The sequence below is a fragment of the Epinephelus fuscoguttatus genome, linkage group LG17 (assembly GCF_011397635.1).
Source record: "Epinephelus fuscoguttatus linkage group LG17, E.fuscoguttatus.final_Chr_v1".
NCBI lineage: Eukaryota > Metazoa > Chordata > Actinopteri > Perciformes > Serranidae > Epinephelus > Epinephelus fuscoguttatus.
The window spans coordinates 41,711,610-41,727,932 of NC_064768.1; the positions used below are offsets into that span (position 1 = coordinate 41,711,610).

Consider the following 16,323-nt stretch of genomic DNA (forward strand, 5'->3'; position numbering starts at 1 on the left):
AGCCTTCAAAATAAAAGTAATAAAAGATTACAGGCATATTCAGAAAAACATGCAGGAAGTAGGGGAATGGATTCTTTGTAATGTCAATGAAAATTCAAAAATATTTAGTCAACAAAATTTGAGAAGTTTTTATCAAAAATTCTAAACATTTCAGTCGATGGGAATTCAAAATATTTTAGTCGACGGAAATTCGAAACACTTTAGACAATGAAAATTCAAAACATTTTAGGAGGCAAAAATTCAGAGCATTTTAGGAGAGAAAAAAATTCAAACTTTCTAGTCAATGTCAATTAAAAACATCTGGTTGACAAAAATTCAAAATGTTTCAGTCGATCAATATTCGTAATTATTTAGTCAACACAAATTCTAAACATTTTAGTCGATGAAAATTCTAATGGTTGCAGTTGACAAAAATTCCAAGCGTTTCAGTCAATGAAAAGTCATTACATTTTGGTTGAAGAAAATTCAAAACATTTTAGTCCACAAAAATTTGAACCATTTCAGCCAATAAAAATTCAAAGTTATAGTCAAGAAAATTCAAAATGCTTTACTCATTAAAAATTCATAAAGTGTTGGTTTAATAAAATTCAAAACTTTTTATCTGCTGAAAATTCAAAACATTTGAGTCAACGGAAATTCAAAACATTTTAGTCAATGAAAATTAATTGTAAAATGTGTATAAAATATGATAATGAAGGTATTTTTTTCCCAGAAATATCTTTATTTATACTCAAATACATTATAAGAACTTGGAAGACACTGTGTTCTCAACAGAAGAATATCAAAAACAGATTATTGTCCAACAACAAAATGAAGTCTTCCTTCACATGTTGGACATTTTAAAGATAACAAAATGCAAATAACAACAATCATAAAAGTTATAAATTATATGTAATAAAATAAAATAAACCAATAAAAGTATGACCAACCAAATGAGTATCTTTGAATGCAACACCTGCATCATCTTCCTCTATTATCTAAAACAACCCAACAGAACTAGCTAGCTAGCGCTAGCTAACGTCTGTGGAGAATTGTTTTCCCTCCAGCCCTGCCCCCCCCAAAACATCATACAGTATACTGTTTATTAACAGATAAAAGGGATTTTCTTGGATGTAAGATGTTTGTCTGGATGCAAACCTAGAATAAAAAAAACTTTGGGTCCAGTGTTAATTGTACGCCCAATATATTCTCCAGAGCTTGTCTAATCTCCTGGCCCACAGTGAACAAAGGTCTTTTTCTCTGGTCCACACCTAATACACAGGTCTGGGATAGCATTATTAGACTTCTTTAATTTTTTCTGGTGTCACATATGTTCTCATCATCCAGCCGCAGCAATCTGAGCCGAGTATTAATAGTCTGTGTTTGTGAATAAAGGTATTTTATTATACTTTTAAAATTAATAAATCATCACTGTTTGTTATTTCATGTTTTTTAATGCCATACACTCTTATTTAATTCGGGACAGTTCTTTACCCATTAGAGGAGGGGGGTGGCTAAGATGTGGCTCTATTCTTTTTTTGACCCTCCCTTCACCAGTGTTAATTTTGACAGCTATTTTAAATTTAGTCTCAGTCGAGACAAAAATATTTATTAGTTTCAGTCACATTTTTGTCATTTTTATCCTTCGTATATTTAGTCCACAAAAATGCAGATTGTTTTAGTCGATGAAAATTTGAAATGTTTTGGCAACAAACATTCCACATGTTTTTGGTTGATGAAAATTCAAAACATTGTATTTGACAAAAATTCTAAATGTTTTACTTGACAAAAATTCATAACATTTTAGTCGACGAGAATTTGACATTTTTGTCAACTTTTAGTCATTATGTTGTCTGTGTGGTTTTTTTAATCTTTAAACTAATCCAGTGAGGCTAATTCATGTATCAGAAATTGGAATCAAGGTCGCTAAACAGGAAGTGGTTTGTAACTCCAGTATACATGGTCCAATCTGCCCCAAATTTCACTCGTTTCATAAGGCTCAAGGCCTGAGGGCATTAAAAAAAAAAAAAAAAAATCGGTGCCATAGTCATTGTGCCACCTACTGGCAACAGGAATCAAATGTTGTCAGACAATATCTTTTGATTTACATGAAATTTACATAATGGGGTTGACAACTGATTTCCAGCAACATGACATATAATTAGTGTTCTGCAGCAGTGTCTGACTTTTACAGAAATGAACATGGTTGGTCATTTCTGTAAGCTGGCGTCCTGTTTTAGTCAAGAAAAATCGTTGACAAAAATTCAAAACATTTTAGGTGATGAAAGTTTGAAACATTGAAGACAACAAAAATTCTAACCGTTTAAATCCCCGAAAATTCAAAACATGGTAGTAGACAAAAATTTGAACCCATTTAGTTGATGAAAATTCAAACAGTTTAAGTCAACAAAAATTGAAAACATGTTCATTGTGGAAATTCAAAATGTTTTAGTTGACCAACATTGGTCCACCATTTTGAATTTCCTGTACAATTCTTGTACATTTCCAGGGGTCATAACTTAACCCTTTTACACATTTCACCATAAAACAGAAATTGTTGTAACTTGAGCATACACTGTCCAAACTGCCTAAAATTTCTCATGCTTCATGAGAGTCCCAGCCTCATCGCTTCTACATGCCAAACTGAACCTACAGAAATAGCCTCACTCACTGACAACAGGAAGTAGCTGATGTAATGTTATCAGTAAGTTGTAAAATAGCTATAAATGACATATAGTTTTTGCAAGGTCAACATTGTTGCTCATATAAGATGTTGCTTCAGTCTGCTGAATTACACTGTTGTCTGGAGGCTCCACCCCATTGTTCTCCTCAGTCTGATGAAGCTGTGACAAATGACGATTGTCACGCTGATGGTTTCTGAGGTGAAAAAGCCACGTGAATCTTTGGTCAAAAACACTGCGGTTGAATCTTTTCTGACATGCTCTCATGTGCGCCTTCATATTTCCACTTTCCCGGAAAGGTTTTCCGCACACTGAGCAGCTGAACGGTTTCTCTCCCGTGTGGATCCTCATGTGTGTCTGTAAACTCCCGCTTTGTGTGAAAGCTTTCTCGCACACTGAGCAGCTGAAGGGTTTCTCTCCCGTGTGTGTGATCATGTGTCGCTTCAGATGCGCCTTCTGCAGAAATCTTTGACCACAAACGGAGCAGCTGAACGGTTTCTCTCCCGTATGAGTTATCATGTGTCGCTTCAGATTTCCCTTGAACCCAAATCTTTTCCCGCACTCAGAGCAGCTAAACGGTTTCTCACCAGCACTGCATTGAAAATCACTGACGGGGACTTCATCATGTTTCACAGAGTTTCTTATCTCCGTCCAGTCAACATATTCAGGACAGATCAACGCTTTGTTGCCAGAATCACATCCCATAAAACCAGACAGACGCTCTCTGGTCTCTGTCCAAAAGTCACTGTCAACGCTGTCATCAGTATCTGGTTGTAAATGTGGATCTGGATCAGAGCCTCCGGGCACTGGTTGTACTCCTCCTCCAGGCGCTGGTTCTGGTCCTGGTCCTCCACAGTGGTGTCCCTCAGACTGAGGTTTCTCTTCATCATCTTCACTCTTCACAGGGACAGGAGTGAATGTGAACTTGGTGATATCAGCCTCCTCCAGCCCTTGAAGCTGCTCTCCCTCCTGACTGCTCCACAGTTCCTCCTCTTCCTCTTTAATGTGTGGGGGCTCTGGGTCCTCCTGGTCCACACTGGAGCTCCACTCCTGCTGCTCAGGGGGAACCTCTTCTTTAACCACCAGCAGCTGCTGCTGGACCTCTGCACCAAATAGGAAACACACATTGAGACAAATTTCATGCAAGCATTTTCTGACATTCTATCAGCTTTGTTTCAGACATTTTATTATCATATTTCAGGCATTATTTTAATATTTTTGATTATTTTTTCCCAAACATTTTTTAAACATTTGCTCAGACGATGTAATATTATTTTTCAGACCTTTTATTGCAGTTTTTTTGGACTTTTTAATGAAATTTTTAAGACATTTGATTAACATTTTTTTTTTGCAATTTTCAATTATGTTGTTCTGACATTTATCAACATTTTTTTGACATTTTGGACAAGTTTTATCATTTTATGGGACAATTTAATATTATTTCTGAGATATTTTATCAATTTTTTCACCATTTTATCGGACAATGCAACATTATTTTTCAGACCTTTCATCACCTTTTTGGGGGTATTTCATTTTGTTTTACAGACCATTTCATTAACATTTTTATAATATTTTTTTTCTGAAATTTTCACAATATTTTTCAGACATTTCAACAAAATGTTTCTGACACTTTATCACCAGTTCTAGACATTTATTTATCATTATTTCAAACATTTGTGTAATATTTCTTTGGACATTTTATCAAACTTTTTTCAAACATATTCTTAATTCTTATCAACCTTTTTTTAAAAAAAAAAAATTCATCAGCAGTTTTTCAAAGGTTGTGTCAATATTTTTTGGGAAATTTTATCAACATTTTTTTCAGACATTTTATCAACATTTATTCGTGTTCTTTTGAAATGTTATCAACATTTGACATTGTTCAAACATTCAAAAAAAATTCTTCTGACAATTTTTTGATATTTTTTGCACATTTCTTCAAAAATCTAATTTTCTCCTGACATTTGTATGGTATTTTTAGTTTAATATTTTTCAAAAAGTTTTTTAGACACATCAATACCATTTTTCACCACCACAAAACCTCAAAAGTATACCCGTGTACGTGTGGACTGGGCCTCACTGCATCACACAACCACCAGAGAAGAAGAAGGTGAAGAGGAAGAAGTAGTTTTGGTAACAGACCTGCTGTGTGTTTATAACCACAGAAGAAGAAGACACTAACCTGCTCTGTGTTTATAACCACAGAAGAAGACACTAACCTGCTCTGTGTTTATAACCACAGAAGAAGAAGACACTAACCTGCTGTGTGTTTATAACCACAGAAGAAGACACTAACCTGCTGTGTGTTTATAACCACAGAAGAAGACACTAACCTGCTGTGTGTTTATAACCACAGAAGAAGAAGACACTAACCTGCTCTGTGTTTATAAACACAGAAGAAGAAGACACTAACCTGCTGTGTGTTTATAAACACAGAAGAAGACACTAACCTGCTGTGTGTTTATAACCACAGAAGAAGACACTAACCTGCTGTGTGTTTATAAACACAGAAGAAGAAGACACTAACCTGCTGTGTGTTTATAACCACAGAAGAAGACACTAACCTGCTCTGTGTTTATAACCACAGAAGAAGACACTAACCTGCTCTGTTTATAACCACAGAAGAAGACACTAACCTGCTGTGTGTTTATAACCACAGAAGAAGAAGACACTAACCTGCTCTGTGTTTATAACCACAGAAGAAAAAGACACTAACCTGCTGTGTGTTTATAACCACAGAAGAAGAAGACACTAACCTGCTGTGTGTTTATAACCACAGAAGAAGAAGACACTAACCTGCTGTGTGTTTATAACCACAGAAGAAGACACTAATCTGCTGTGTGTTTATAACCACAGAAGAAGACACTAACCCGCTGTGTGTTTATAACCACAGAAGAAGAAGACACTAACCTGCTGTGTGTTTATAACCACAGAAGAAGACACTAACCTGCTGTGTGTTTATAACCACAGAAGAAGAAGACACTAACCTGCTCTGTGTTTATAACCACAGAAGAAGACACTAACCTGCTCTGTGTTTATAACCACAGAAGAAGAAGACACTAACCTGCTGTGTGTTTATAACCACAGAAGAAGAAGACACTAACCTGCTGTGTGTTTATAACCACAGAAGAAGAAGACACTAACCTGCTCTGTGTAACCTGAGCTGAGGGTTGTAAACAGCGTCCAGTAGTTTCCGTTGTCGCTCGTTCTCCTCTTTTGAGCGACAAAGTTGCTCCTCGTACTCTGCTATCGTTCTTTCAAACAGCCCAAATATCTCTTCAGCAGCCGCAGTTAGTCGCTGCTTCACCAACGCTCTCAGCATTTGGACTTTACACATCTTCACAGTCTCTCCGTGATGCTAATTCCGCTAACAGCTAGCATGCTAAGCTAACTCCAGTAGCTCTGTAGTCCACCGGGAGATACGTCTGAGTTAAAAACATTCAGAGGATCTGCTGGAGTTCATCATACTTTTTACTAGCTACAAACAGACTCTTTCACCAGCTGAGTTGAACCAGCGAGCCGCCATTTTGATTAAAAAACAACAATCCGCTGCTGGAGAGAAAAACACTTCTGGGTCACCGGGCCTTCAAAATTAAACGCACAGGGTTCATCCCATTATCCCTCCTTGAGCCCTCGACTCCTCCGTCCTCTATCCTCCATCAATTGACCCGGAAATCGTTTTAGACTCGCCATCTGGTAGGACGTCTCAATTCGTTAAATGCACTCGTTGGAGTCGAGGAGAGAGGAGGCTTTCGGAGGAGAGGGAAGTGAGGATGCACGAGTGCAGCCTTCACAGAAGTCTTGTACCGACTGACACACCCCCTGATTGGATAGCAGTTATTGATTGGACAGCTGATCTGATCCATCAGTTTCATACAGACACATAAGAGATTAAACTCAGTGTGTCACTGACAAGTTGGATATTTGATTTGTTTTCTGATTCATCGACTTAAAAATCTGAACAAGAAACAAACAACTCTCTGTCAGGCGGTATTGGGCTGAACCCCTGCTTATCAATAAACATAAACCGGATGTATTCTTAATCAATAAGTTACTTAAGAGGAAACGCTTGAAAACGTGTAGATTATTGACGTTGTGCTGGTCAGTGTGTTTTATTCTGACAGTCCGCTGGTGGAGCCGGATGTTATCTCTGCGGGAAGGGGGCGGGGCGACTGGGCAGCTGTAGCCGTCTGACAGGGCTCGAGGAGCGGCTGCTAGAGGCGCGAGACACCCCTCAGGCCGGTTCTCTGTCCTCTGGGGAAGATGTGTAAAGTCCAAATGCTGAGAGCGTTGGTGAAGCAGCGACTAACTGCGGCTGCTGAAGAGATATTTGGGCTGTTTGAAAGAACGATAGCAGAGTACGAGGAGCAACTTTGTCGCTCAAAAGAGGAGAACGAGCGACAACGGAAACTACTGGAGCTCCGCGCGGGACCGGAAATAAACACAGCAGGTTTGTTGAAGATTTTTTTTCTTCTTCATTGTAACTCCAAAGACGTTATGTTGCATTGAAACAAGCTAGCCGGACAGGCTAACAGTTAGCTTCCTGCAGCTGCGTCAAAACAAACCGATATTCACACGGACGACGGATGTTCAGTATTAGGGGCCTTCAAAATAAAAGCCCAAGACGCGACCATATTCAGTTGATAAAGTAAAATGAAATTTAAAAAATAAATAAAAGATGACGCTTACATTCACACTAATGTATTTTCCATTGTTTTCATCCACACTAACACGCTTTCATTCACACCAACACATTTTCGTCCTACAACAAATTCATTTTAAAATCTTTAAATCTCTAATCTTTAAAAAAAAAAACACTCTGTACACACGAGCAAAAACAAAATACGGCAACACGTCAGAGCAGTAATGGGATCTCTGTCCATCGCTGGACGTAGCCATGGCGATGGGAAAGAAGTACCCTCAAAAGAAGGACGAAATCACAAAAGGTATGTAGACCTGGCCGTAACATTTTGACTGATAGACCCTAAATGTAGCTATCTGCGTCATCATTGTCAAAAGTGTTCGTTTCCACTCGTCCACACTGAAACACGACCCCAGATTTTTCACATTAAAACAGGTCCAGCAGTGTTGTCAGAGGTCACCATTTTAGGGGGAACCACAACACCGTAGCATTGTGGATGCTGCGCATAAACGCAACAATTGTTTTACATTTTTTAAACAAAAACATAATAGTGTGGATAAAACCTCAGTGACGTTCAGAACTCGGTGCAAATCAGATGATGTGCTAAGATTATCACTGCATGCCTGTTTCACTCTCACCTTCAGATGTCCGCAAAGTTTCCGAGAGTAAAGAAGAGGTTCCCCCTGAGCAGCAGGAGTGGAGCTCCAGTGTGGACCAGGAGGACCCAGAGCCCCCACACATTAAAGAGGAAGAGGAGGAACTGTGGAGCAGTCAGGAGGGAGAGCAGCTTCAAGGGCTGGAGGAGGCTGATATCACCAAGTTCACATTCACTCCTGTCCCTGTGAAGAGTGAAGATGATGAAGAGAAACCTCAGTCTGAGGGACACCACTGTGGAGGACCAGAACCAGTGCCCGGAGGAGGAGTGCGACCATTGCCCGGAGACTCTGATCCAGATCCCGATGACAAGACGGGAGACTCTTCTGAAGTTGAGACTGACGACAGTGACGATTGGATGGAGACCAGAGAACTTCAGTCAGGTTTAAACTCTGTGAAAAACGATGACCTACCTGCCAGCTATTCGAGATGTAGTGCTGATGAGAAGCCGTTCAGCTGCTCTGAATGCGGGAGAACATTCGGTAAAAGCGGCTACCTGAAGCGACACATGAGATCTCACACAGGAGAGAAACCATTCAGCTGTCCAATGTGCAAAATGTCTTTTGGACAAAGCGGATGTTTGAAGCGACACATGAGGAGCCACAAAGGCGAGAAACCCTTCAGCTGCTCCGTTTGTGAGAAAAGATTTTTGCGCCGAGGAGACCTGAAGAGACACACGATAACTCACACGGGAGAGAAACCATTCAGCTGCTCCGTTTGCAGTAAAGGATTCATCCAGAAGGTTCATTTGAGACAACACATGACACGTCACACGGGGGAGAAACTTTTCGCCTGCAGCATTTGTGACCAAAGATTCACCTGGCTTTACCAGCTCAGGAACCATCAGTGTGTCGGGCGTCAGTCATCACAGGTTTTCCAAACTGAGGAGAACAGAGGGGCGGAGCCTCCAGCCAACAGCTTAACTCAACAGAGACAACAGATGGGAACAGAAGCTGATGGAGAGGACTGTGGAGGACCAGAACCAGCCAGGAACTCGAATCCAGATTTACAACCAGATACTGATGACAAGACCAGAGACTCTTCCGAACTGACAACCAAATTTCCCTTGTGTGATGTCGGATTAAATAATGGCAAGAAACTGTTTAGCTGTGCCGAGTGCAGTAAAACATTCGGCCACAAGACACATCTGCGGGAACACGTGAGAGCGCACACAGGAGAGAAACCATTCAGCTGCTCAGTCTGTAACAAGTGGTTTTCGTGGAGGACGCAGTTACAGAGGCACATGAGAGTCCACACATCGGAGAAACAACAGCTGGAGTGTTTGTGACTAAATGTTCAGTAGTAGGCCGACTTGGTGAGTCCTCACTGCACCAGGAAAACCAATCACAGTCTTCATGAGGTTTTAACAGTCTTGAATCCCTTTAAGAGATGGGACATGATCCTGAGAGACACATTCCTGGTGGTGATGAAGTGATATGGACCATCTGCTTCAACACATTAAGGCCAATTTGTGCTTGGGTTTCCTCCAGGTGCTCTGACATGTTCTCCCTGTGTCAGCGTGGGTTTCCTCCAGGTGCTCTGACATGTTCTCCCCGTGTCAGCGTGGGTTTCCTCCAGGTGCTCCAACATGTTCTCCCTGTGTCAGTGTGGGTTTCCTCCAGGTGCTCTGACATGTTCTCCCTGTGTCAGTGTGGGTTTCCTCCAGGTGCTCCAACATGTTCTCCCCATGTCAGCGTGGGTTTCCTCCAGGTGCTCTGACATGTTCTCCCCGTGTCAGCGTGGGTTTCCTCCAGGTGCTCCAGCTTCCTCCCACAGTCCAAAGACATGCAGGTTAATTGGTGACTCTACATTGTCCGTAGGTGTGAATGTGAGTGTGAATGGTTCTGTCTCTATGCGTCAGTCCTGTGATAGTCTGGTGGCCTTACAGACACTATAACCATTAAAAAATTGAGTTTAACACATTAAATGACTGACTGTGGCTGTTGTGTGGCTGTCATTTTGTTTTCAGGCTGTCTGAAACTCTTATTTACAATAACAGATGTGACAGTAGAGGTGGCGTAACTCTGCGTCACTGTTGTTACTCAGAATACTCTACACTGAAAATGTTCCTTCAGTAAAAGTATAAATCAGGAAAATATAATGGTAGAATTAAAGTATTAAAAGTTTTAAAATATCTCGTGACTGTGATTATTGTCTCCATTAATCTATTTATTGTTTGGTTTGTTAAAATAGTGAGAAATGTTCAAGATACTCAAGTGAAGTTTGGTTCTTCAGGCAGGACCGTAGCCTATATTTGAAACTCTTCAGTGAGGTAGACTGAGATGCAATTTGAATACGACTGTTCCAAAGCTGAGCCCCTCTATATCTGATGGAGAATTGACGAAGCCTAGTACGAAACATTGGAAGATGTAAACATTTGGCATGTTTCGTATTATACTTACTTATGAGCATCACTGTCACAAGTGAAGCAGATGGATGCAAAATTTTGTCAATTAATATACAGGTTTGATATACATTTATTTTAAAAATTGATAAAATATTAAGCTGATTGAAGAGAGGGGCTGAGTGTTCTATCCTATTGCTGAAAGTGGCAATCCTGCAGAACCTTTTTTGTAAAATATAAGCTTATGAAGGTGAGTGGGATAGGTAGCTCCCCAAATAACATTGCAATATATAAGGTACGGATAGATTAAACAGTAATAGAGGATTAATAAACACTTATGATGAACCAAACCTTGAATTCTGCCAATGATACCAACAGACCTAGACATTTTATTGCAAACAGACTGAATATGAGTCTTCCAGCTTAGAGTTTCATCAATTATGACTCCAAGGAAACTTGTGAATGAAACCTGGGTAATTGAGTTGTTTCCAGTGGAAAGACAAGAGTTAGATCTAGAGTATTTTTTGTTTTTTGAAGTAAATACAATAAAATTAGAGTTATTAACATTTAAAGATAATTTGTTTAATAGAAACCATTTGGAAATTCTTTCTATATCAGTGTTGGCTTTGGCCATCAGTACAGAAAAATTAGAATGTGAGACGAATAAATTGGTACCATTGGCAAAAAGTACAGGAAACATGGAGGATAATGCTGCAGCCAGATCATTAATGTAAATGAGGAATAGGAGTGGTCCTAAAATAGACCCCTGTGGGACCCCACAGGTTATAGTCACCCTATCAGATGTCAATCCATTAATGTTAACAAACTGTTGTCAATTGTGAATATAATTGTAAAACCATGTATAAGTAATTCCCGTAAAACCATAATGTAACAATTTTTGAAGTAAAATATCATGATTAACCGTGTCAAAAGCTTTGGATAAATCAAGAAATACTCCCAAAGCATATTCTTTGTTATTTAAAGCAGTGTGAATTTTGTCAACCAGTTGAAGCACAGCCATTTCAGTGGAATAGTTTTTCCTAAATCCATACTGATGTTCATACAGAATGTTCCATTTCTGCAGATGGATCATAATTCTATTGTAAACCAACTTGGAAACCAAACATGGAAGGACAGAGATAGGGCGATAGTTATTAAAAGAGCTATGGTCTCCAGATTTAAACACAGGAACCACTTTGACAATTTTCAGATCACTCAGAATTGTTCCAGACTCTAAAGATTTAGCAAATATATAGGTCAATTGCCTGATGAATGAGGGAATAGATTTGTTAATCAGACATGACCTGACCTCATCATAACCAGCAGCAGAATCCTTCATATTGACAATGATGTCCATGATTTCCTTCTCAGTAGGAGGGTCAAAGCTCTGGAGAGAAGGATAACAACCTTTCAGGAACTCAGATGGAGACCCAGTGATAGGATGCATCCTTTCTGATAGAACTGAGCCAGTATTGACAAAATAATTATTAAAAGCACGTGCAATATCGGATGGATCTGTATAAACTCTATTCTTGTCAACAAACTGAGCAGGAAGAGTGGCTGATGCCTTTTTCCTATTCAGGAACTGATTGATGACTCTCCAGGTTGCTTTAGTATTATCTGAGGCCTCATCAAACTTGTTGGTGAAATATTTTTTCTTTGCAATTCTAATTAAATGGTTATATTTATTTCTATACTTCTTATAATTTGCAGCATTCAAAGGAGATGGATTTGTGATAAATTTCCTGTATAACTTCTTCTTTGTTAATGCTGACTTGTGGAGACCTGGAGTGAACCAGGGTTTACTAAATGTAGCTACTTTTTTATATGCTTATTGACCAGAGGAAAACACCTGTTAAATACAGAGTTAAAAGATGCTATAAATGACTGATATGCAAATTCAACATCATCATGCATGTATACATTATCCCATGGGACATCATCAATCAGCTTCCCAAATAGGTCAATGTTTCTTTTGTTGAATACTCTGAACCTTGGGGATTTCACTGTTTCCTGTTCTTTGCCTATGGGAGTTGTAGTAAAATGAAATACTGGGAAATGATCAGAAAAACCACAGTAAAAGACACCAGACCTCCACACATTACTAAGAGAGTTGGTAAATATGTTATCAATAAGGGTTGCAGATGAAGAAGTTATCCTAGTAGGTTTAGTGATTTAGGGATATAGGGAATTTGCATACAATATATTCAAAAAGTCAGCAGTGAGTGAATGAGACTCACTATTAAACAGATTAATGTTGAAGTCACCTAAGAGGAAACATACTTTGCCTTCTTGGTTAATTTTATCTAAGACACAAGCAAGACTAGAATTAAAATGTCCAATGTTAGTGTCTGGCAGCTTATAAATGCAACCAATGATAACACTTTTACTATCAAAAATATCACAGGAGGGAATTTCAAGAAACAGAGATTCAACATCATTACAGACAGAGTTAAAAGTAACATCATCTCTATGATTATAATGAAGTTCGTCATGTAGATATATAGATATACCTCCACCAGTTCCAGCCTTTCTACAATGATGCAGAGCATGATCATTTGGGATGCTATAGAGAGATGTAGACTCATCAGTTAACCAAGTTTCTGTAAATGCTATCACTGAAAATTCATGATTAAATGAAGACAAAAATTGACAAAGTGGATCATAATTCCTGGAGAGACTGTGGATATTTAGATGAAAAGTGGAGAACATCTTTGAATGAGGCTTTGGCATTTCAGGTAGTAGACTATTTAACTTATTAATATTAAAATAGTCACAGGATAGAGACTCTGAAATTAGAGAGCTAAAAAAAATTAAAACAGGATCAAAAAGCTCCATAAATTTAGTGTCACTCTGTGGGCTCAATTCAAAAGGATTGAAAACCCTATGGTCTAAAACAGTTGTCTTCCAGTAATCATGATTAATATCAGCAATCAGAACGTCATCATCAATATCATGATAAGGAAATAAGGAGACACATTTAGAACAAGTCCAAGAGCTCCATTCATCCAGATCATGTTCACTGACAGACATGCATCTCAGGTGGTAACACATTTTACAACAAGAACAATGGATAATGGAGGCTGAAATTTGGATGTGACAGTGGCAACAAAGACAGCTATCGTGCATGAAATGGTATAGAGGTGCTCATGACTAGACAAACATACTGAATTACATGTTGAAATTAAATAAAATACTGTGTGAGTGTGAGTGAGTGAGTGAGTGAGTAAGCATGTGTACTGTATGTGTATACATGTATGTATGTGTGATTGCATTGCTTCTAATTGTCAGAAGTCAGAGCATTGTTTCGCCTCGACCATGGTTCTGGTTTATGGGATGGTGGGTGTACAATGAGTTTGTCATAGCGCAGGTAGGCAATCTCCCCCCGCTCCCTGGCAGCCCTCATGGCTGGAAGAAGTTCTTTTCGCTTCTGTTGAACAGCTTCAGGAAAATCTTCATTGATAAAAATGTCAGTGCCTTTCAGGGCTTCGGCTTTGCTGATGACCTCCAGTTTGTCCTTATAACGTAGACACTTGACCATAATGGGCCTGGGCCTGGTGGAGGATGAGGAAGGCTTTCCAGTCCGATGGGCCCGCTCCAGCTCAATTTTGTGAGGATCTATCTGAAGCTTCTTAGACAGCAGCTTCTCCACTTTTTCCTCAGAATCAGACCATTTTTCATTAACTGATTCATTCTAACCATCAGTGACAATATTGTTACGCCTTGACTGTCCTTCTAGATAATCACTTTTGTCATTGAGTGAGATGAGACTTTTGCAGACTGTTTCAACATCATTCTTGGTGTCTTTACAAGCATCACACCATGACTTGCAATGGTTTTTAAAGTCCTGAAATTCCTTTTGAGTGAATTCCAAACTAATCCTGAGGTCTTGGACTTCTCTCTGCAGTTCCCCAACTCTTTTGTTTGAGGAATCAACAAGTAATTCAACACATGATTTGAAGTTTTTCCCCTGTTGTCCGAGAAGAGCTTTATAGACATCCTTTTGTTGCTCAAGTAATTCACGTACCTGAGCCATGGAGATGGGCTCCTCCAAATTGTTGTTGGAGCTTCCTTTAGATGGCATGGCAAATGAAAGTCAGGTCGGTTGAACCACTAGGCCCAGGATAAGGCCTACAAGGCCAGAAGTCTTGATGATGTGAGTCAAGCAGATTTACCCTTCAAGAGCTGGATTCCTGGACAAGATTGATGATGAAGTTGGTGAAACCTTTGTTTACCTCAACTTTATATGTATATACCAAAACAGATCAAGGATTCAAGAGATATTTGATAGATAGTGTCCAGTACAAACAGTTTCACTGCCTCCTACTCCAAACAGCAAATGTCTCAAATGAAGATGTACACCGAGTAAGAGACTCAAAATGACTGCAAAGACACTACACTACAGAGTGACACAAAATTACCCCAAACAGATCCAAATGACCAAAAATAAAATACAGTTAAAAGTAAAAGAAATCACAAAAAAGTAAAATAAAATGAAGTGAAAATAAAATAAAATAAAAATTAGAAATATGATAATAAAAATAACTAAATAAAATAAATGTAAAACTAGTCCATACCCATTGAGTACAGCATACCATACCATGACTTAGTCATACCAAAAATTAGAAGAAAAACACCAACATTGGTCCACAGGGGGAGCCACAGCGATCGGTCGCATTTTAGCCATTTTGAAGCATTTTTCTGTTGTTATAGCGCCACCCAGTTGCCAATTAGAGTTAAATTTCTCCAGTCACCTTGAGGCGTCCTGTTCTACATATCTACCAAGTTTAGTAAAAATCCATATGGCGGTTAGGCCTAGATAAGAAATGAGCTCTCTAGCGCCCCCATTTTGTTTGATGGGCTCAATAATGGAGGGGTCCCCTCACATTATGTGTGGTCATATGCCTACAAAGTTGCGTGGTGATGGGTGAAACCCTTGAGATGTTCTACACCTTTATGTGATGAGCCACACCCTCCGCAATATTCATTGCCTTATAGAAGCTCAGTTTTAGGAAGTTTTCCAACTTTTGCCAAGAGGGAACTTTAGATATTGCTCCCTAGATTATGTTCACCCAGTTTCATGCAGATCGCTCAAACTTCCTAGGAAGAGATCCATTTGAAGTGTTTTTCAAAAAATTCAAAATGGCGGAAAATCTATATAAGCGGAAGTTATGGGTTCTTGAGGCAACTGTGTTCCTCATGAGGAGAGGCATCTCTGTGCAAAGTTTCATGTCTCTACGACATACGGAGCATGAGATATGCCCATTCAAAATTTGACATTTCAATGGGTTGCTATAGCGCCCCCCTTTGGCCAATTTTTTTTTTTTTTTAAAAAAAAAGGACAGTAAAATAAAAAATAATAAAATGTATGGATGATGGATAAACGACCACATGGCCTGTGTTTCTCTCTCTATGTAACAGAGGTGGTGGGACCCTCTTCATATTTGTGCCCAGGGGCCCTTTGTATTATAAGCCGCCCTTGTACGTGAGTAAACGTACATGCCGACGTTGCAGCCCTGCGAAGCTTCAGGGTTCCTACGCAAGTATGGAAAGTATGGAAAAGTATGGAACTAAATCTGATCAATTTCCAGGTATTAAAAAGTATGGGAAATGAAAAATAAAGAATGGAAAAATATTTATGTTTCCAGACTATTACCACTGTTCTAAAATACTGTTTTCTAAGATAGAAAATTAGGTATTTCCAAAAATAATTTAATCAATCCGGATCGTGTTTTATGCCGGGCCAAGCTCAGTTTGTGTGAGAGCAAACGTCTCAGAAAACATACCGCCCCTTTTACCTGATTGACAAGTGGTATGTCCAGTCCGCTGCCCCGTGACCCTCCTCCAGCCCCCCAGGTATCACGTTTCACTCCAAAACTGCACCTTCGACAAGAAGACGAGTTTCACGTGGTTCACAATGGGTAGATGCAAGTTTTTGGATGGATGGCTTCACAATACCGTATATAAATACTGGTTGGCCAAGGATTCCCAATTCACACACAGAGTTAGATGCAAGCTTTGTG

At 39.2% G+C, this 16,323-nt stretch overlaps 2 protein-coding genes across 21 annotated transcripts in view; one reads left to right on the forward strand and one right to left on the reverse strand.

Annotated features, from left to right (window-relative positions):
* Positions 1–715: 715 nt before the first annotated feature.
* LOC125904886 (zinc finger protein 135-like) lies at positions 716–6,489 on the reverse strand. The gene is made up of 2 exons (XM_049602599.1): positions 5,805–6,489; positions 716–3,763 (listed from the first exon to the last, which is right to left on the reverse strand). Exons 1-2 carry the CDS (start codon positions 5,995–5,997, stop codon positions 2,700–2,702), a joined length of 1,257 nt encoding a protein of 418 aa, XP_049458556.1. The 5' UTR covers positions 5,998–6,489; the 3' UTR covers positions 716–2,699.
* Positions 6,490–6,805: 316 nt separating this feature from the next.
* The window catches only part of LOC125904881 (gastrula zinc finger protein XlCGF57.1-like), a 31,692-nt gene continuing 22,174 nt past the window's right edge, over positions 6,806–16,323 (forward strand). For 5 of the 20 annotated variants that reach the window (XR_007451534.1, XR_007451535.1, XR_007451537.1 and 2 more), the window contains exons 1-2: positions 6,806–7,110; positions 7,947–9,534. Coding sequence is in view for 6 of the 20 variants with exons in the window: in XM_049602585.1 (XP_049458542.1) it covers positions 6,924–7,110; positions 7,947–9,244 (1,485 nt within the window). In the remaining 14 variants the exon portion in view is untranslated. Of the gene's footprint in view, positions 7,111–7,946; positions 10,052–16,323 lie in introns of those variants that run through there. The other 15 variants (XR_007451541.1, XR_007451542.1, XR_007451530.1 and 12 more) reach the window with 13 other exon arrangements.